This window comes from Thalassophryne amazonica, chromosome 13 (assembly GCF_902500255.1).
Source record: "Thalassophryne amazonica chromosome 13, fThaAma1.1, whole genome shotgun sequence".
NCBI classification, from domain to species: domain Eukaryota; kingdom Metazoa; phylum Chordata; class Actinopteri; order Batrachoidiformes; family Batrachoididae; genus Thalassophryne; species Thalassophryne amazonica.
In genome coordinates, this window is record NC_047115.1 from 3,982,145 (window position 1) to 4,005,425 (window position 23,281).

The following is a 23,281-nucleotide window of genomic DNA, read 5'->3' on the forward strand; positions in this document are numbered from 1 at the left end:
GACGAAGGGAAATCCCCCTGGGGCCACCAGAGCCAGCTAATCTAGTAAAAAATGTCTTTTGGACAGTAAACAGCCTGCCGAGTGAGTGTGGAAGGTGGAACAACCAGCAGAACCATCTCAGGGGAAAATCAAAAACGGAAAAACCAAGAACAAAACTATGTGAGGGGTCAAATGACTTCAGAACTAAGGAAAGGATTAGATGAATCAAAAAGCATACAAAGTGACAAAACCGCTGATATGAGATGCAGATAGAAAAATACAGAAGAAAAATAAGCAAGAGAACTACGGGGGGCATTTGACAAAAGAATACAACTAACCCTAACCCTTCTTTAAATATGCAGTTCTTGAGATCAGTTTACCCCTCATTACAATGCTTTGACAGTATCCCAAACCATGGGAGGTCTAACCTGCCCATTATCACTGACTCCTATGAAATCTGTAATTTCCTTTTTTTATCTCCTCTATAGTGGACTCTTTATTTGGTATACTTACTTTATATTTAACCTCCATAATATCGATTTTGGGAGGTTTGACAACTGTATCATGAAGTAAATTGTATCATGGTCCAATATGTCAGCTGTTCCTGTTGAGCACTCCCTTACTTTATGACAATCCACAATGTTCATCAGAAAGAAGTTAAGTCTGGAGTGAACATTATGTGAAAAAGAATAATGGGTGTAGTCATTATTTTTGGGATGGAGATCTTTCCATACATCAAACAAACTAATTTCTTTTAATATATTGTTAAGATCCTTGGATCTATAGGACTTTTGTCTCTTGCAACTCGTAGTGTCCATAGAAAAATTTTGAATTGTATTCCAATCTCCACCACAAATTATTATATTGTTATTATAGTATCAAAAAGAGACTTCAGGAAATCCCTGTCAGATTCTGGAGGAACATACACATTTACTGATGTAATCAGAGTGTTATCTGTCTTTCCTTTAACTATTGTATATCTACCCTCCTTATCTCCGAACTCAGCGAGCAGCTCAAAATTTACTGAGTTAGAAACGAGTTTGGAAACATATGTTCTTCTTGAGTATTTTCTTTATAGTGTTGTACTCTTTGCATTTCTTAACGATCTCTGCTGGATAGTTGTGGTCGAAATAAATTAATCTGTGACTCACCTTAATTTTCTTTTTCCATGCTTCAGTCAAGACCATTTCTTTAGTTGAATATTCTTGAAAGTAAATGACGACAGGTCTTGCTGATGCCTCCGGTGGGGGTTTTTTCGCCAGGGAACGGTGTGCACAATGGATTTTCAGATTAAAATCCTCGGGTATTTGCAGCTGGGTCTTCAAGAATGTGTTGATAAACTGTGGCATGGGACTTGTCTCTTCGCCCTCTGGCAATCCAAAAATGCGAATGTTATTTCTTCGCGGCCGTGATTCCAAGTCAGTAAATTTTTTCTGGAGGCTTTTCTGCTCCTGCAGACATGTACTCAGCACCACTGTCACCTTGTCTACCCAGGTCTCCAGCTGATTTACCCTGGACTCCGCCTCGTCCATCCTCTCAAACAGACCTTGCATATCGTTAACAATGATGTCCAGCATTGATTTCTTGGCTCACAGTGTCCAGCTTGCCGTTGATTTCCTTTGTCAGTTTGTCCATATTATGTTTGCTGTCCTCCTGAGTCTCTGCTTTCAGATCCATTATGGCGTTGAGTATCTCTGAATCAGATGCACTGTTAGCATTAGCTTGATTCAACTTGGAATTAGCTTTGGTTGTTGATGCGCTTTTCTCCTGGGATTTTGGCATCCTCATAAGTCTTTTATGGCCTGGTGTAAAGTTTATCTCTTCATACGAGGGCTGTCCGTAAAGTATAGGTCCTTTTTATTTTTTTCAAAAACTATATGGATTTCATTCATATGTTTTTACGTCAGACATGCTTGACCCCTCGTGCGCATGCGTGAGTTTTTCCACGCCTGTCGGTGACGTCATTCGCCTGTGAGCACTCCTTGTGGGAGGAGTCGTCCAGCCCCTCGTCGGAATTCCTTTGTCTGAGAAGTTGCTGAGAGACTGGCGCTTTGTTTGATCAAAATTTTTTCTAAACCTGTGAGACACATCGAAGTGGACATGGTTCGAAAAATTAAGCTGGTTTTCAGTGAAAATTTTAACAGCTAATGAGAGATTTTGAGGTGATTCTGTCGCTTTAAGGACTTTTCACGGTGCGAGACGTCGCGCAGCGCTCTCAGGCGACGTCATCAGCCTGTTTCAAGCTGAAAATCTCCACATTTCAGGCTCTATTGATCCAGGACATCGTGAGAGAACAGAGACGTTTCAGAAGAAGTCGGTTTCAGCATTTTATCCGGATATTCCACTGTTAAAGGAGATTCTTTTAATGAAAGACGTGCGGACGGGTCCGCGCGTCGGGACGCAGCCGACACGGCGCGGCGGCACAGGAAAAACACCTCCGTGTTGATAACCATTTGTTAAAATCCAGTTGGCTTTTGATGGCTTTCAGTGGAGTGAGTATATGAGAAATTGTTTATCAGCTGGAGATGTTCCAACTTGTCCTTAAGGCTTCCAACGGAGGTGTTTTTCCTGTGACGGAGCGTCGCGGCGGCTGCGTCCCGACGCTGCAATCCGCCCGCACGTCTTTCATTAACAGTGGAATATCCGGATAAAATGCTGAAACCGACTTCTTCTGAAACTTCTCTGTTCTCTCACGACGTCCTGGATCAACAGAGCCTGAAATGTGGAGGTTTTAAGCTTGAAACAGGCTGATGACGCTGCCTGAGAGCGCTGCACGACGTCTCGCACTGTGGGAAGTCCTTAAAGCGACAGAATCACCTCAAAATCTCTCATCAGCTGTTAAAATTTTCACTGAAAACCAGCTTAATTTTTCGAACCATGTCCACTTCGATGTGTCTCACAGGTTTTGAAAAAAGTTTGATCAAACAAAGCGCCAGTCTCTCAGCAACTTCTCAGACAAAGGAATTCCGACGAGGGGCTGGACGACTCCTCCCACAAGGAGTGCTCACAGGTGAATGACGTCACCGACAGGCGTGGAAAAACTCACGCATGCGCACGAGGGTTCAAGCATGTCTGACGTAAAAACATATGAATGAAATCCATATAGTTTTTGAAAAAAATAAAAAGGACCTATACTTTACAGACAGACCTCGTATGATAGTGTATGTCGAATAAAGTCCAACCTAGAGAGTTCCGAAGAGATATTTAGATGTAGGGTGGGAGAGAGGCTCCTCCGTGCGACTGGTTACTCCATGAGCAACAGCGGAAGTCCCCCCTTTTAAATTCATTTTATTAGTAAACGGAGCATGCCACGGCCTCAACTTTATCTGAAATCTGTGTCTTTTAGTGAAGTTTAGGGCTAGTGGCCGGTGATCACCTTAGTATTTCTTCTGTTTTTCTTGTTGTTTAATGCTGAAAAATTATACTGTTTTTCTTGTCTTTCTGATGCCCGATTCTGTTTTTTCTCTCTGTTTAAGGTGCAGCTCCATCCAGAGATGGATGTGGTATTTGTGCTGGAGACCCTGCTGTCTGTCCTGTGCACCAACTGCATTTCCTGTATATTCATTTTGTGAATTGTTCTGTAATTTATGTTTGTAGCATGGCCCAAGCAGAGGGTCACCCCTTTGAGTCTGGTCTGCTTGAGGTTTCTTCCTCATATCATCAGAGGGAGTTTTTTTTCTTACCACTGTCGCCTGTGTCCTTGTTGTGGGGATTAGTAAAGTTAGACCTCACTTGTGTGAAGCACCTTGAGGCAACTTTGTTGTGATTTGGTGCTATATAAATGAAATAAATTAAATTTTGTCACTTCCTGTTTTATTTTGCCAGTTGTCTTCTCTTGTTCTTTTTGTTTGCTTTCTTCCTATGATCGTGCACACCTGCTACCTGTGTTCCCTGGTTGTATATCTATGTATTTCAACCTTTGTTTTTTATAACATTTGTGGTTATTTGCCTGTTTCTCCTCATTATATCGTCATGTTTTTGTGGATGATTTATAGTTGCCAGGTTGTGCTGCTCTTAGTTTGGACACCGTTACCTGGTACTGTTTGACCATGAGCTGTGTTTCCTGGATTGTCCACCTGTCTGTCCCCTTATGGACAGTGCTGCCTGTTTGGACTGAATCCCTGGGTCCTTGGTTAGAATAAAAAAAAAGTGGTTTTGTTTCGTACCCATCTTTACCTCTGTGTTGAGGTTTCCAGTCCTACACAAAACATGACATTTCCTGGTAAAATCTAATGAAAAATACATATTTTTAATCCATGTTTAGTTATATAAAGTGGCTTTTTGCAGTAAAATAGTAACTTTATTCTAATTACTTTTTTACTAAAAGTATGAAAGATTTTCTGTAAAACTATAATAACAAGTATCAACATTTCAGGTGTGCAAAATTGTTACAGTTCAAAGTACAAATAGATTAAATGGACAAATGGACTGTTTAGTGACACGTGGAAGCTGAGGGGCGAGGGGTGTGGTCAGTTGATGAACTCTGTGGAAAGGCTCCGGCTGCAACGAGCCGAGCGGACCTTCAGCTCGTGGTAGCACTGAACAAAGCTGTGGTAGATGAAGGTGATGGGCAGTGCCAGTAGTACGATGCCGCTCACCACGCACATCCCACCCAGCACTCGACCCGCCACTGTGACTGGATAAATGTCCCCATAGCCCACTGTTGTCATGGAGATGATGACCCACCAGCAGGAAGCGGGGATGCTCGCGAAGTCCTGATTGCTGGCGTCCATGTCGAGGCCATGCTCCAGCAACTGTGCCAGAGCACTGAAGATGGCCATGGCCACGCAGATGAAGACCAGCAGCATCACCATCTCACGGTAGCAGCGCCGGAGTGTCAGGCCCAGCGTCTGCAAACCGAGGAAGTGACGGGCCAGCTTGATCACCCAGAAGATCCGCATCATGCGCAGGACACGCAAAGCAACTCCAGCCCGCTGCAGCTGCGAGTTCTCCCCAGTCAGCATCATCACAGTGATGGAGATATAATATGGTGTGATGGCCAGCAGATCAATGATGTTCAGTGGACGGCGAACAAATTCACATTTGTCCTGTGACACCATGAAACGGACGATACATTCTGCAGTGAACCAGCCGATACACACCGCTTCAATGGTCCTGCAAAAGGACAAAGTAATCAGAGTGAGAGACAGACAAGACTGTTCAATCACAGAGGAAAAAGACCAATCACAGAGGACATAGACTGATCACAGGGGGCAAAGACAAATCACAGAGAGCAAGGACCGATCGCAGAAGATAAAGACCGATTATAGGGGGCAGAAGGGTCAAAGACCAATCACAGGCAGCAAAGACTGATAACAGGGGGCAAAGACTGATCACAGCGGACAAGACCGATCACAGGGGGCAAAGACCAATCACAGAGGGCAAAGACCAATCACGGAGGGCAAGGACCGATCACAGAAGATAAAGACCGATCATAGTGACTCCAGAAACTGAGACGACAGAGAGAGAGACAACAGAAACTGTGACTCCAGAAACTGAGACGACAGAGAGATTGACTACAGAAACTGAGACTATAGAGAAAGTGACTACAGAAACAGACTATAGAGTGACTACAGAAACTCAGACTATAGAGTGACTACAGAAACTGAGACTATAGAGAGAGTGACTACAGAAACTAATGTGACGTAGGACCTTTGTGGCTGGGACGGCAGTGGGATCGAACCCCAGATGGCTCGCACTAAAGACCATTCGTTTACCAGGTCAGCCAAAGGGGAATTCCTCATTAGCCAAGCTTTTCAAGTCTTTTCAATCAGGACCCAGGACCTTTATCCTGAGACTGAAACTGAGTGACTACAGAAACTGAGATTACAGAAAGAACGACGACAGAAACTGAGACTACGGACTGAGTGACTACAGAAACAGACCACAGACAGAGTGACTACAGAAACTGAGACCACAGAGAGAGTGACTACAGAAACTGAGATGACAAAGAGAGTGATTACAGAAACTGAGACTACAAAGAGAGTGACTACAGAAACTGAGATGACAAAGAGAGTGACTACAGAAACTGAGATGACAAAGAGAGTGATTACAGAAACTGAGACTACAAAGAGAGTGACTACAGAAACTGAGACTACAGAGAGAGCGACGACAGAAACTGAGACTACAGAGAGAGTGACTACATAAACTGAGACTACAGAGAGAGAAACAACAGAAACTGAGACTACAGAGAGAGTGGCTACATAAACTGAGACTACAGAGAGAGCGACGACAGAAACTGAGACTACAGAGAGAGTGACTACATAAACTGAGACTACAGAGAGAGAAACAACAGAAACTGAGACTACAGAGAGACTGACTACAGAAACTGAGACTACAGAGAGAGCGACGACAGAAACTGAGACTACAGAGAGAGTGACTACATAAACTGAGACTACAGAGAGAGAAACAACAGAAACTGAGACTACAGAGAGAGTGACGACAGAAACTGAGACTACAGAGAGAGCGACGACAGAAACTGAGACTACAGAGAGAGCGACTACATAAACTGAGACTACAGAGAGCGTGACAACAGAATCTGAGACGACAGAGAGAGTGACTACAGAAACTGAGACTATAGAGAAAGTGACTACAGAAACAGACTATAGAGTGACTACAGAAACTGAGACTATAGAGCAGAGGTCTCAAACCGGTTCCAGAAATGGCCGAGAGGGTGCAGGTTTTCTGTGCAACCACCCACTCCAGCAGGTGATTTCACTGATTAACTGATTTCACCTGCTCAAAGTGATGTTAATCAGTGAAATCACCTGCTAGAGTGGGTGGTTGCACAGAAAACCTGCACCCTCTCGGTCTTTTCTGGAACCGGTTTGAGACCTCTGCTATAGAGTGACTACAGAAACTGAGACTATAGAGAGAGTGACTACAGAAACTGATGTGACCGTAGGACCTTTGTGGCCGGGACAGGTGGGATCGAACCCCAGACCGCGCGCACTAAAGACCATTCCTCTACCAGGTCAGCCAAAGGGGAATTCCCCATTAGCCAAGTTAGCGGCAAGTTAGTTAGTGACTACAGAAACTGAGACTACAGAGACAGCGACGACAGAGACTGAGACTACAGAGAGAGCGACGACAGAAACTGAGACTACAGAGAGAGTGACTACAGAAACGGAGACAACTAAATGAGTGACTACAAAAACTGAGACTACAGAGGGAGTGAATACAGAAACTGAGACTACAAAGAGAGCTACTACAGAAACTGAGACCACAGAGAGAACGACAACAGAAACTGAGACTACAGAGAGAGTGACTACAGAAACAGACCACAGACAGAGTGACTACAGAAACAAACCACAGACAGAGTGCCTACAGAAAGAGACCACAGTCAGAGTGACTACAGAAACTGAGACAACCGACTGAGTGACTACAGAAACTGAGACTACAGAGGGAGTGACTAAAAAAACTGAGACTACAAAGGAGCGACTACAGAAACTGAGACTACCAACTGAGTGACTACAGAAACTGAGACTACAGAGAGAGTGACGGCAGAAACAGACCACAGACAGAGTGACTACAGAAACTGAGACTATAGAGAGAGTGACTACAGAAACTGATGTGACCGTAGGACCTTTGTGGCCGGGACAGGTGGGATCGAACCCCAGACTGCTCGCACTAAAGACCATTCCTCTACCAGGTCAGCCAAAGGGGAATTCCCCATTAGCCAAGTTAGCGGCAAGTTAGTTAGTGACTACAGAAACTGAGACTACAAAGACAGCGACGACAGAGACTGAGACTACCGACTGAGTGACTACAGAAACAGACCACAGACAGAGTGACTACAGAAAGAGACCACAGACAGAATGACTACAGAAACTGAGACAACCGACTGAGTGACTACAGAAACTGAGACTACAGAGGGAGTGACTAAAAAAACTGAGACTACAAAGAGAGCGACTACAGAAACTGAGACTACAAAGAGAGCGACTACAGAAACTGAGACTACAGAGAGAACGACAACAGAAACTGAGACTACCAACTGAGTGACTACAGAAACTGAGACTACAGAGAGAGTGATGACAGAAACTGAGACTATCGACTGAGTGACTACAGAAACAGACCACAGACAGAGTGAATACAGAAACAGACCACAGACAGAGTGACGGCAGAAACTGAGACAACAAAGAGAGCGACTACAGAAACTGAGACTACAGAGAAAGCAACGACAGAAACTGAGACTACAGAGAGAGCGACTACATAAACTGAGACTACAGACAGAGCGACAACAGAAACTGAGACTACACAGAGAGCGACGACAGAAACTGAGACTACAGAGAGATCGACAACAGAAACTGAGACTACAGGGAGAGTGACAACAGAAACTGAGACTATACAGAGAGTGACTATAGAAACTGAGAAGACAGAGTGACTACAGAAACTGAGACTACAGGCTGAGTGACTACAGAAACTGAGACTGTCGACTGAGTGACTACAGAAACAGACCACAGACAGAGTGACTACAGAAACTGAGATTACAGAGAGAGCGACGGCAGAAACTGAGACAACAAAGAGAGCGACTACAGAAACTGAGACTACAGAGAGAGCAACAACAGAAACTGAGACTACAGAGAGAGTGACTACATAAACTGAGACTACAGAGAGACTGACGACAGAAACTGAGACTACCGAGCGAGTGACGACAGAAACTGAGACTACAGAGAGAGTGACTACATAAACTGAGACTACAGAGAGAGAAACAACAGAAACTGAGACTACAGAGAGAGTGACGACAGAAACTGAGACTACAGAGAGAGCAACGACAGAAACTGAGACTACAGAGAGAGCGACTACATAAACTGAGACTACAGAGAGCGTGACAACAGAAACTCAGACGACAGAGAGAGTGACTACAGAAACTGAGACAACAGAGAGAGTGACTACAGAAACTGAGATTATAGAGAAAGTGACTATCAATCAATCAATCAACTTTTTTCTTATATAGCGCCAAATCACAACAAACAGTTGCCCCAAGGCGCTCCATATTGTAAGGCAAGGCCATACAATAATTATGAAAAACCCCAACGGTCAAAACGACCCCCTATGAGCAAGCACTTGGCCACAGTGGGAAGGAAAAACTCCCTTTTAACAGGAAGAAACCTCCAGCAGAACCAGGCTCAGGGAGGGGCAGTCTTCTGCTGAGACTGGTTGGGGCTGAGGGAAAGAACCAGGAAAAAGACAGGCCGAGAAGGGGGGCAGAGATCGATCACTAATGATTAAATGCAGAGTGATGCATACGGAGCAAAAAGAGAAAGAAACAGTGCATCATGGGAACCCCCCCACAGTCTACGTCTAAAGCAACATAACCAAGGGATGGTCCAGGGTCACCCGATCCAGCCCTAACTATAAGCCTTAGCGAAAAGGAAAGTTTTAAGCCTAATCTTAAAAGTAGAGAGGGTATCTGTCTCCCTGATCTGAATTGGGAGCTGGTTCCACAGGAGAGGAGCCTGAAAGCTGAAGGCTCTGCCTCCCATTCTACTCTTACAAACCCTAGGAACTACAAGTAAGCCCGCAGTCTGAGAGCGAAGCGCTCTAATGGGGTAATATGGAAACAGACTATAGAGTGACTACAGAAACTGAGACTATAGAGCAGAGGTCTCAAACTGGTTCCAGAAAGGGCCGAGAGGGTGCAGGTTTTCTGTGCAACCACCCACTCCAGCAGGTGATTTCACTGATTAACTGATTTCACCTGCTCAAAGTGATGTTAATCAGTGAAATCACCTGCTGGAGTGGGTGGTTGCACAGAAAACCTGCACCCTCTCGGTCTTTTCTGGAACCGGTTTTAGACCTCTGCTATAGAGTGACTACAGAAACTGAGACTATAGAGAGAGTGACTACAGAAACTGATGTGACCGTAGGACCTTTGTGGCCGGGACAGGTGGGATCGAACCCCAGACCGCTCGCACTAAAGACCATTCCTCTACCAGGTCAGCCAAAGGGGAATTCCCCATTAGCCAAGTTAGCGGGAAGGTCTTTTCAATCAGGACCCAGGACCTTTATCCTGAGACTGAAACTGAGACTACAGACTGAGTGACTACAGAAACTGAGACTACAGAGAGAGCGACAACAGAGACTGAGACTACAGAGAGAGCTACTACAGAAACTGAGACCACAGAGAGAACGACAACAGAAACTGAGACTAGAGCGAGAGCGACGACAAAAACTGAGACTACAGAGAGAGCGACGACAGAAACTGAGACTACCGACTGAGTGACTACAGAAACAGACCACAGACAGAGTGACTACAGAAAGAGACCACAGACAGAGTGACTACAGAAACTGAGACAACCGACTGAGTGACTACAGAAACTGAGACTACAGAGGGAGTGACTAAAAAAACTGAGACTACAAAGAGAGCGACTAAAAAAACTGAGACTACAAAGAGAGCGACTACAGAAACTGAGACTACAGAGAGAGTGACGACAGAAACTGAGACTATCGACTGAGTGACTACAGAAACAGACCACAGACAGAGTGAATACAGAAACAGACCACAGACAGAGTGACTACAGAAACTGAGACAAGAAAGAGAGCGACTACAGAAACAGACTACAGAGAGAGCGACTACATAAACCGACAACAGAAACTGAGACTACAGAGAGGTCAACAACAGAAATTGAGACTACAGAGAGAGCGACGACAGAAACTGAGACTACAGAGAGAGTGACGACAGAAACTGAGACTATACAGAGAGTGACTACAGAAACTGAGACTACAGGCTGAGTGACTACAGAAACTGAGACTGTCAACTGAGTGACTACAGAAACAGACCACAGACAGAGTGACTACAGAAACTGAGATTACAGAGAGAGCGACGGCAGAAACTGAGACAACAAAGAGAGCGACTACAGAAACTGAGACTACAGAGAGAGCACCGACAGAATCCGAGACTACAGAGAGAGGGACTACATAAACTGAGACTACAGACAGAGCGACAACAGAAACTGAGACTACACAGAGAGCGACGACAGAAACTGAGACTACACAGAGAGCGACAACAGAAACTGAGACTACACAGAGAGCGACGACAGAAACTGAGACTACAGAGAGAGCGACAACAGAAACTGAGACTACCGAGCGAGTGACGACAGAAACTGAGACTACAGAGAGAGCAACGACAGAAACTGAGACTACAGAGAGAGCGACTACATAAACTGAGACTACAGAGAGCGTGACAACAGAAACTGAGACAACAGAGAGAGTGACTACAGAAACTGAGACTATAGGGAAAGTGACTACAGAAACAGACTATAGAGTGACTACAGAAACTGAGACTATAGAGCAGAGGTCTCAAACTGGTTCCAGAAAGGGCCGAGAGGGTGCAGGTTTTCTGTGCAACCACCCACTCCAGCAGGTGATTTCACTGATTAACTGATTTCACCTGCTCAAAGTGATGTTAATCAGTGAAATCACCTGCTGGAGTGGGTGGTTGCACAGAAAACCTGCACCCTCTCAGTCTTTTCTGGAACCGGTTTGAGACCTCTGCTATAGAGTGACTACAGAAACTGAGACTATAGAGAGAGTGACTACAGAAACTGATGTGACCGTTGGACCTTTGTGGCCGGGACAGGTGGGATCGAACCCCAGACCGCTCGTACTAAAGACCATTCCTCTACCAGGTCAGCCAAAGGGGAATTCCCCATTAGCCAAGTTAGCGGGAAGGTCTTTTCAATCAGGACCCAGGACCTTTATCCTGAGACTGGCAACTGAGACTACAGACTGAGTGACTACAGAAACTGAGACTACAGAGAGAGCGACGAGAGAGACTGAGACTACAGAGAGAGTGATGACAGAAACTGAGACTACAGAGAGAGTGACTACAGAAACGGAGACAACCGACTGAGTGACTACAAAAACTGAGACTACAGAGAGAGTGACTACAGAAACGGAGACAACGGACTGAGTGACTACAAAAACTGAGACAACGGACTGAGTGACTACAAAAACTGAGACTACAGAGGGAGTGACTACAGAAACTGAGACTACAAAGAGAGCTACTACAGAAACTGAGATCACAGAGAGAACGACAACAGAAACTGAGACTAGAGCGAGATCAAAGACAGAAACTGAGACTACAGAGAGAGCAACGACAGAAACTAAGACTACCGAGAGAGTGACAACATAAACTGAGACTACAGAGAGAGCGACTACAGAAACTGAGACTACCGAGACAGTGACGACAGAAACTGAGACTACCGAGTGAGTGACGACAGAAACTGAGACTACCGACTGAGTGACTACAGAAACTGAGACTACAGAGAGAGTGACGACAGAAACTGAGACTACCGACTGAGTGACTACAGAAACAGACCACAGACAGAGTGACTACAGAAAGAGACCACAGACAGAGTGACTACAGAAACTAAGACAACCGACTGAGTGACTACAGAAACTGAGACTACAGAGGGAGTGACTAAAAAAACTGAGACTGCAAAGAGAGCAACTACAGAAACTGAGACTACAGAGAGAACGACAACAGAAACTGAGACTACCAACTGAGTGACTACAGAAACTGAGACTACAGAGAGAGTGACGACAGAAACAGACCACAGACAGAGTGACTACAGAAACTGAGACAATAAAGAGAGCGACTACAGAAACTAAGACTACAGCGAGAGTGACGACAGAAACTGAGACTACGGACTGAGTGACTACAGAAACTGAGACCACAGACAGAGTGACTACAGAAACTGAGACCACAGACAGAGTGACTACAGAAACTGAGACCACAGAGAGAGTGACTACAGAAACTGAGACGACAAAGAGAGTGATTACAGAAACTGAGTCTACAAAGAGAGTGACTACAGAAACTGAGACGACAAAGAGAGTGATTACAGAAACTGAGACTACAGAGGGAGTGACTAAAAAAACTGAGACTGCAAAGAGAGCAACTACAGAAACTGAGACTACAGAGAGAACGACAACAGAAACTGAGACTACCGAGCGAGTGACGACAGAAACTGAGACTACCGACTGAGTGACTACAGAAACTGAGACTACAGAGAGAGTGACGACAGAAGCTGAGACTACCGACTGAGTGACTACAGAAACAGACCACAGACAGAGTGACTACAGAAAGAGACCACAGACAGAGTGACTACAGAAACTGAGACAACCGACTGAGTGACTACAGAAACTGAGACTACAGAGGGAGTGACTAAAAAAACTGAGACTGCAAAGAGAGCAACTACAGAAACTGAGACTACAGAGAGAACGACAACAGAAACTGAGACTACCAACTGAGTGACTACAGAAACTGAGACTACAGAGAGAGTGACGACAGAAACAGACCACAGACAGAGTGACTACAGAAACTGAGACAATAAAGAGAGCGACTACAGAAACTAAGACTACAGAGAGAGTGATGACAGAAACTGAGACTACGGACTGAGTGACTACAGAAACAGACCACAGACAGAGTGACTACAGAAACTGAGACCACAGAGAGAGTGACTACAGAAACTGAGACGACAAAGAGAGTGATTACAGAAACTGAGACTACAGAGAGAGCAACGACAGAAACTAAGACTACCGAGAGAGTGACAACATAAACTGAGACTACAGAGAGAGCGACTACAGAAACTGAGACTACCGAGACAGTGACGACAGAAACTGAGACTACCGAGTGAGTGACGACAGAAACTGAGACTACCGACTGAGTGACTACAGAAACTGAGACTACAGAGAGAGTGACGACAGAAACTGAGACTACCGACTGAGTGACTACAGAAACAGACCACAGACAGAGTGACTACAGAAAGAGACCACAGACAGAGTGACTACAGAAACTAAGACAACCGACTGAGTGACTACAGAAACTGAGACTACAGAGGGAGTGACTAAAAAAACTGAGACTGCAAAGAGAGCAACTACAGAAACTGAGACTACAGAGAGAACGACAACAGAAACTGAGACTACCAACTGAGTGACTACAGAAACTGAGACTACAGAGAGAGTGACGACAGAAACAGACCACAGACAGAGTGACTACAGAAAGAGACCACAGACAGAGTGACTACAGAAACTGAGACAACCGACTGAGTGACTACAGAAACTGAGACTACAGAGGGAGTGACTAAAAAAACTGAGACTGCAAAGAGAGCAACTACAGAAACTGAGACTACAGAGAGAACGACAACAGAAACTGAGACTACCAACTGAGTGACTACAGAAACTGAGACTACAGAGAGAGTGACGACAGAAACAGACCACAGACAGAGTGACTACAGAAACTGAGACAATAAAGAGAGCGACTACAGAAACTAAGACTACAGAGAGAGTGACGACAGAAACTGAGACTACGGACTGAGTGACTACAGAAACAGACCACAGACAGAGTGACTACAGAAACTGAGACCACAGAGAGAGTGACTACAGAAACTGAGACGACAAAGAGAGTGATTACAGAAACTGAGACTACAGAGAGAGCAACGACAGAAACTAAGACTACCGAGAGAGTGACAACATAAACTGAGACTACAGAGAGAGCGACTACAGAAACTGAGACTACCGAGACAGTGACGACAGAAACTGAGACTACCGAGTGAGTGACGACAGAAACTGAGACTACCGACTGAGTGACTACAGAAACTGAGACTACAGAGAGAGTGACGACAGAAACTGAGACTACCGACTGAGTGACTACAGAAACAGACCACAGACAGAGTGACTACAGAAAGAGACCACAGACAGAGTGACTACAGAAACTAAGACAACCGACTGAGTGACTACAGAAACTGAGACTACAGAGGGAGTGACTAAAAAAACTGAGACTGCAAAGAGAGCAACTACAGAAACTGAGACTACAGAGAGAACGACAACAGAAACTGAGACTACCAACTGAGTGACTACAGAAACTGAGACTACAGAGAGAGTAACGACAGAAACAGACCACAGACAGAGTGACTACAGAAACTGAGACAATAAAGAGAGCGACTACAGAAACTAAGACTACAGCGAGAGTGACGACAGAAACTGAGACTACGGACTGAGTGACTACAGAAACTGAGACCACAGACAGAGTGACTACAGAAACTGAGACCACAGACAGAGTGACTACAGAAACTGAGACCACAGAGAGAGTGACTACAGAAACTGAGACGACAAAGAGAGTGATTACAGAAACTGAGTCTACAAAGAGAGTGACTACAGAAACTGAGACGACAAAGAGAGTGATTACAGAAACTGAGACTACAGAGGGAGTGACTAAAAAAACTGAGACTGCAAAGAGAGCAACTACAGAAACTGAGACTACAGAGAGAACGACAACAGAAACTGAGACTACCGAGCGAGTGACGACAGAAACTGAGACTACCGACTGAGTGACTACAGAAACTGAGACTACAGAGAGAGTGACGACAGAAGCTGAGACTACCGACTGAGTGACTACAGAAACAGACCACAGACAGAGTGACTACAGAAAGAGACCACAGACAGAGTGACTACAGAAACTGAGACAACCGACTGAGTGACTACAGAAACTGAGACTACAGAGGGAGTGACTAAAAAAACTGAGACTGCAAAGAGAGCAACTACAGAAACTGAGACTACAGAGAGAACGACAACAGAAACTGAGACTACCAACTGAGTGACTACAGAAACTGAGACTACAGAGAGAGTGACGACAGAAACAGACCACAGACAGAGTGACTACAGAAACTGAGACAATAAAGAGAGCGACTACAGAAACTAAGACTACAGAGAGAGTGACGACAGAAACTGAGACTACGGACTGAGTGACTACAGAAACAGACCACAGACAGAGTGACTACAGAAACTGAGACCACAGAGAGAGTGACTACAGAAACTGAGACGACAAAGAGAGTGATTACAGAAACTGAGACTACAGAGAGAGCGACGACAGAAACTGAGACTACAGAGAGAGTGACTACATAAACTGAGACTACAGAGAGAGCGATGACAGAAACTGAGACTACAGAGAGAGCAACGACAGAAACTGAGACTACAGAGAGAGCGACTACATAAACTGAGACTACAGAGAGCGTGACAACAGAAACTGAGACGACAGAGAGAGTGACTACAGAAACTGAGACAACAGAGAGAGTGACTACAGAAACTGAGACTATAGAGAAAGTGACTACAGAAACAGACTATAGAGTGACTACAGAAACTGAGACTATAGAGCAGAGGTCTCAAACTGGTTCCAGAAAGGGCCGAGAGGGTGCAGGGTTTCTGTGCAACCACCCACTCCAGCAGGTGATTTCACTGATTAATTGATTTCACCTGCTCAAAGTGATGTTAATCAGTGAAATCACCTGCTGGAGTGGGTGGTTGCACAGAAAACCTGCACCCTCTCGGTCTTTTCTGGAACCGGTTTGAGACCTCTGCTATAGAGTGACTACAGAAACTGAGACTATAGAGAGAGTGACTACAGAAACTGATGTGACCGTAGGACCTTTGTGGCCGGGACAGGTGGGATCGAACCCCAGACCGCTCGCACTAAAGACCATTCCTCTACCAGGTCAGCCAAAGGGAAATTCCCCATTAGCCAAGTTAGTGGGAAGGTCTTTTCAATCAGGACCCAGGACCTTTATCCTGAGACTGAAACTGAGACTGTAGACAGACTGACTACAGAAACTGAGACTACAGAGAGAGTGACTACAGAAACTGAGACTGTAGACAGACTGACTACAGAAACTGAGACTACAGAGAGTGTGACTACAGAAACTGAGAGTATAGACAAAGTGACTACAGAAACTGAGAGTATAGACAAAGTGACTACAGAAACTGAGAGTATAGACAAAGTGACTACAGAAACTGAGACTGTAGACAGAGTGACTACAGAAACCGAGACTACAGAGAGAGTGACTACAGAAACTGAGACTGTAGACAGAGTGACTACAGAAACTGAGACTGTAGACAGACTGACTACAGAAACTGAGACTACAGAGAGAGTGAGTACAACAAGTTGTGTGTATTGCTCACAGTTTGAACAATGATAAAATCACAACACCCACAGCAACATTTAGAGTCTATGTTGGGATAATTATGTCGTACAGTTCAGCTATTCATATGGCAAATTCAATCAAGCACATCCCGTTGCAACGTCTTTGTTGCTTCTCTGTATTCAGGGGAAGACTTTGAGGACACATCGCTATGAAGCCAAAGTGAACTGAAAAGGAGCATCAGAAGGTTGAATATGACATCTGCCTCCTACAGGAAGATAATCAGCTGATGGATCATCAGGAGGGCAGTAAGCAGTTGTTGAAAGATATGGATCCAAAAACCAAAATAACAAAGAACAAAACCACCTTGCAAAGAAAACCAGAAAGTGAGTAGTGAGTGAGTTATGTGAATGATGTACAGACAAGCAGCAGTGAACAGAGGCACACAAAAGACCCTCCAACTGGCAGGAACCACAAGCACAACACTTGAAGACAATGTCTGCAGATATAGAGCTGCACCCAGTCCTGAAATTAAATGGACTGCATTTATATAGCGCTTTTCCATCAGTATCAGACACTCAAAGCAATTTACAATAATGCCTCAAATTCACCCTGATGTCAGAGTGCTGCTGCACAAGGCGCTCACTACACACCAGGAGCAACTTGGGGATTAAGGACCTTGCCCAAGGGCCCTTAGTGATTTTCCAGTCAGGCTGGGATTTGAACCGAGGATCCTCTGGTCTGAAGCCCAACACTTTAACCACTAGACCATCACCTCCCCCAAAATCAGGTCTAATTTGCAGTTAGGATCATAACATAACACCTAGCAGCTACTAAATAAAATAGCTAACAGTTAGACGCTGATGAAAACAAAAAAATGCAACAAATCACTACAACCCCAAGCACCAACTGACAAATTACACTGGTCAACAAAAAAAAAAAAACCCTTTTGTCTGCTACCTGAAGAGAAACAACTGATTTTGAGTATGCTGATTTCAAATATGCAAACAGAATTTCTCTAGCACATCAAGATTTTTAGTTATGTGACTATGCCAATAAACGCCAGTCGCCAAATTGTTCTCAATGATTTTATTAGAAATGAGCACACAACTGGTGAAAAAATTACACAGATACCAAGCTATCAATCATTATGAGGAAACTCAAATTAATACACTCCACAATTAGTCTTAACAGTTCAAAAGTGAGCCAAACACTTGCTCTTGAGCTTGTGGGTCACAGACGTTTCACGCTGTAGAAACCAGCAGTAGTCACCCATCATGTTTGCATTATAACGCCCCTGGTACCTGGTCTCCATTTCACAGATATCTTGGTGGAATCTTTCACCATGCTCATCACTCACATCACCCAAATTGGGTGGAAAGAAGTCAAGATGAGAGTGCAGGCAGTGAATCTTAAGTGACATTCTGCAGCCCATGCGTTTGTATGATTTGAGCAAGTTGTCAACTAGTTCTTCATAGTTTGTGGCTTTGTGGCTGCCCAAGAAATTCTGTACCACTTGCACAAATGATTCCCATGCTCTTAGTTCAAGGGGTCTGAGCTTGGATGGAAAGTCTTTGTCTCTAATAAGCTCACGTATTTGAGGTCCATCAAAAATCCCAGCTTGAAGCTTGGCATCACTTTGGACTGCCCCAAATTTTTGCTTCAGGTATTTAAAGCCATCTGACCTATGGTCCATTGCCTTCACAAAGTTCTTGATGAGGCCAAGTTTTATATGCAGGGGAGGAAGGTATACTTTCTGTGGATCAATCAATGCCTGGTGTTTTACATTGTTTTCCAACTGTGTGTTGGACTCGTTCCAGCCACGTCTTGATTTTGATTTGATAGATTGTTCCTTTCTCATAAACATTTGCAGTGTGCTAGATTTGATGCATTTGCCAAATATCTCTAGGTCTCTTTTTTCATATATATTTTATATATGTATGTATGTAAGTATGTATGTATTCAGTGCTCCAGCAGTATTCCATCACTTGATGTACATGTACCACAAAAACTTGGTTTTCATCTGTAGACTGATCAAAGCAATCATTATAAAAAAATTTACAAATTTCTGGCAATGTTGGCCCTCAATATTGGCAGTTTATTGATTGAATTGTTTTACCATATTTGGATTCAGCAACTAAAAAAATCACCCAAATTAGTGCTAAATTCTGTTTTATTCTAAAATTAGAAAATTTTAACACAATCTACATTTGCATGAGAAGCGCCATAATAGCAATAGATTAGCTAAATATTGGCATGTGCATAACTCAAGAACCTGATGTGCTAGACAAATTCTGATTACAGATTTGGAATCAGCATACCTGAAATACCTTATATCAGCTAATATTCACCAGGTAGCAAAACCATTGTTGACCAGTAGTATTAGTGATGACTGAAAACTGCTTTGCTTACTTGTGCTGGTCCAGAGACTCTGAGCCCTTCCAGTCGGGTAAAGTGCTGGCACACAGCATCACCACAGAAATCAGGACGAACATCACAGACACCAAGGCCAGGATCTGTGCTGCCACTGAGGACGTTGGTTCCTCAAAGGTCCTCCTCATCCTCTCCAGCCAGCGACTCTGTGACCCCTCTGGGTCCCGCGGCTCTTCCTCCGGCCAGAAGTGCACAAAGTACTCAGACATGCATTCATCCAAACGCTGCTGGCAGCAGGGCTGCAAGTCAGTACTCTCCAGGCCCCAGTAAATCATCTCATTGTAGAAGGACAGTTCACACATGTGAGGCACAAAGCATAACTTCCCATGCTGCACATAAAGCATGATGAAGCTGAAGGCCTCCGAATGACGGTCAAAGAAAAACTCATTCCTTTCGCGATCATAGTCGTCGCACAGTTCCAGCAGCTCAGTTTCTGAAACGCAGTGCTGCAGCCGGCTCAGTCTGCTCAGAGGTAACCGCTTCATCAGCTCTGCCGTGAAAGCAAAGCGCCGTCCGCCTACGTTAAGGATGCACAGGCTACTTCCAAACTTCATCTTCAATTGTTTCCAAGTCTCATTGTCCATTGAAGCCAGCTGACAATCACTTGCACGTCGATTTGTAGAGCAAGATGAAAACTCAGAGTCTGTTCATAATTTTACCAAAAAAAAGGATGGCAGTGGAGGAATTCTGGATCCTTTGATTCTGGAGCTTGGTGATCTCTTTGTTGACCTTTGATGATTCCTGAATAACACTGACATAAAAGTGAACACAAGTTAGACAAAAGGACTCAAACTATGTGAAAGTGTGAATGGTAGTCCACAGAAGGTAGGGAAGTCATTTTCACAAGCACAAGGACAAACCGACACCATAGAAGTCTTCCCAGCAAGTCCATTAGCCTTTTAAATATCAACATTTCCTGTCGGAACAGGATCAAAGCATAATGCAAACAATTTTGAGGCTGAAAGTCATGTTTGAAATTATTACGTTTTTTCTCTTCATTCATTCATTTTCTGAACTAACTTACTCGAGTTAAGGGTCACAGCGGGTTGGGTGAAGCCTATTCCAGCGGCTTTAGGGTTAGGTCACTGTGTGAAAGAGGTTAGGTTACTGTGTGAAACGGGAGTTAAGGTTCGGTCATTGGTGAAAGGCAGCTTTAGGGTGTAATTTCCCCCAGTTCTTTATGTAAAATACTGCTCCTTTCCAAGAACCAAAACATCATATTCCTTATTTTGAACTTATTGAAAGTCACGATAAAACCGGACTGGGGTCCCCACAGACAGCATCCAACTTGTGAAAAGACCACGAATGTAACTTGCACAACACTTTTATACAGTGTGGGCATTACAGTGGGTGTAGTTTAGTCTCACAATTCTAGTGTTACTGGCTTTCACAAACGGGAAGCTCATCCCTTATCTACAACTTGCACATGCGTGATGGAAGTGAAACATAACTCTTATGTTTAAACTTTAAACTGGATTTTATAGACTTCAAATCAAATAACAAAGGCAAATACTTGATCACTAACATAAATTATACAAAATATTATCTAACAAGGGTTAGGTCACTGGTGAGAGGTGGCTTTAGGGTTAGGTCACTGGTGAGAGGCGGCTTTAGGGTTAGGTCACTGGTGAGAGGTGGCTTTAGGGTCTGATCACTGGTAAGAGGTGGCTTTAGGGTTAGGTCACTGGTAAGAGATGGCTTTTTATTGTTAGGTCACTGGTGAGAGGTGCCTTTAGGGTTAGGTAACTGGTAATAGGTGGCTTTAGGGTTAGGTCACTGGTGTCAAGTGGCTTTAGGGTTAGGTCACTGGTAAGAGATGGCTTTTTTATTGTTAGGTCACTGGTGTCAGGTGGCTTTAGGGTTAGGTCACTGGTAAGAGATGGCTTTTTTATTGTTAGGTCACTGGTGAGAGGTGCCTTTAGGGTTAGGTCACTGGTAATAGGTGGCTTTAGGGTTGGGTCACTGGTGAGAGGCGGCTTTAGGGTTAGGTCACTGGTGAGAGGCGGCTTTATGGTCAGGTGACTGGTAAGATGTGGCTTTAGGGTCAGGTCACTGGTAAGAGTCGGCTTTAGGGTTAGGTCACTGGTAAGAGGTGGCTTTAGGGTCAGGTCACTGGTAAGAGGCGGCTTTAGGGTTGAGTCACTGGTGAGAGGCGGACAGATGAACACATTCACCCCTATGGCTAATTTAAAGTCACAAGTTGACTGATCCTGCATGTCTTTGGAAGTGGGATGAATCCCGAGCCTGGAAGAAACCCAGATCAACACGAGTTAAACATGCAAACTTCATACAGAAGGAAGAGAACTTAGAACATGGGTCACCAATCCTGTTCCTGGAGAACACCTGCCCTGCATGTTTTAATTTAAGTTTTCAATTTCAATTTATTTTCATTTATATACCGCCAAATCACAACAGCGTTGCCTCAAGGCGCTTCACACAGGTAAGGTCTAACCTTACTAACCCCCAGAGCCACAGTGGTAAGGAAAAACTCCCTCTGAGGAAGAAACATCAAGCAGACCAGACTCAAACGGGTGACCTTCTACTTGGGCCATGCTACAAACATAACTTACAGAACAATTCACAAAATGAATATACAGGAAATACTGTTGGTGCACAGGACAGGAGGGTCTCCAGCACAATTTCCACATCCATCTCTGGATGGAGCTGCACCTTAAACAGAGAGAAAAAACAGAATCAAGCATCAGAAAGATAAGAAATACAGTATAATTTGTCAGCATTAAACAACAATAAAAAACAGGAAATACTAAGGTGATCACTGGCCACTAACCCTAAACTTCATTAAAAGACCCAGAATTTAGGTAAAGTTGAGGCCGCGGCACGCTCCATATCCTAATAAAATGAATTAAAAGAGTGAAAGCGTAGAACTATACTAAACCAGTATGCTGCCATACGAAAGGGAAAATAAGTGCATCTTAAGTCTGGACTTGAAAATCTCCACAGAATCTGACTGTTTTATTGATGCAGGGAGATCATTCCACAGAACAGGGGCACGATAAGAGAAAGCTCTGTGACCCGCAGACTTCTTATTCACCTTAGGGACACAAAGTAGTCCTGCACCTGAGAATGCAAAGCCCGGGCTGGTACATAAGGTTTAATTAGGTCAGCTAGGTAGGGAGATGCGAGTCCGTGAACAATTTTATAAACTAGTAGCAGAACCTTAAAATCTGATCTCACTGGGACAGGAAGCCACTGAAAAGACGCCAAAATGGGTGTAATGTGGTCAAACTTTCTGCTTCGTGTCAAAAGTCTGGCAGCAGCATTTTGAACTAATTGGAGAGCCCTAATGCTGGACTGTGGTAAACCAGAAAATAAAACATTGTAGTAGTCCAATCTAGAAGAGATAAACACATGGATCAGAGTTTCAGCATCAGCCATAGACAGGATGGGATGAATCTTCGCTGTATTTCGTAAGTGGAAGAAAGCAGTCCTCGTAATATTTCTAATGTGGAGGCCAAATGACAACGTAGGATCAAAAATTACCCCAGGGTTCCTCACTTTGTCAGTGTGATGTATGACACATGAGCCTAGGCTAAGCGTTAACTGGTCAAATTGATGCCGATGTCTCACTGGACCAAGAACCATCATTTCAGTCTTATCAGAGTTTAAAAGTAGGAAGTTTCTAGACATCCAGCTTCTCACTGATGCAAGGCAATCTTCTAAGGATTTTATGTGGATGAGATGACCAGCAGTTATCGGCATGTATAACTGAGTATCGTCAGCATAGCAGTGAAAGGTAATCCCAAAGCACCGCAATATGTGCCCAAGGGGTGCTGTATAAAGGGAGAAAAGCAGGGGGCCTAAGACACACCCCTGTGGAACCCCAAATTTCATGTCACTAAGGTTAGAGGTAGTGTTACTGTACAGAACACAGTGAGAACGACTGGTCAAGTATGACGTCAACCATGTAAGGGCACTCCCAGTAATCCCAAAAT

At 44.2% G+C, this 23,281-nt stretch overlaps 1 protein-coding gene across 1 annotated transcript; it reads right to left on the reverse strand.

Moving 5' to 3' along the window:
• Nucleotides 1-4,021: 4,021 nt before the first annotated feature.
• LOC117523339 (potassium voltage-gated channel subfamily G member 3-like) lies at nt 4,022-19,929 on the reverse strand. Its single transcript, XM_034184823.1, has 2 exons — nt 19,308-19,929; nt 4,022-5,094 (listed from the first exon to the last, which is right to left on the reverse strand). Exons 1-2 carry the CDS (start codon nt 19,910-19,912, stop codon nt 4,449-4,451), a joined length of 1,251 nt encoding a protein of 416 aa, XP_034040714.1. The 5' UTR covers nt 19,913-19,929; the 3' UTR covers nt 4,022-4,448.
• Between the last annotated feature and the right edge of the window lie 3,352 nt (nt 19,930-23,281).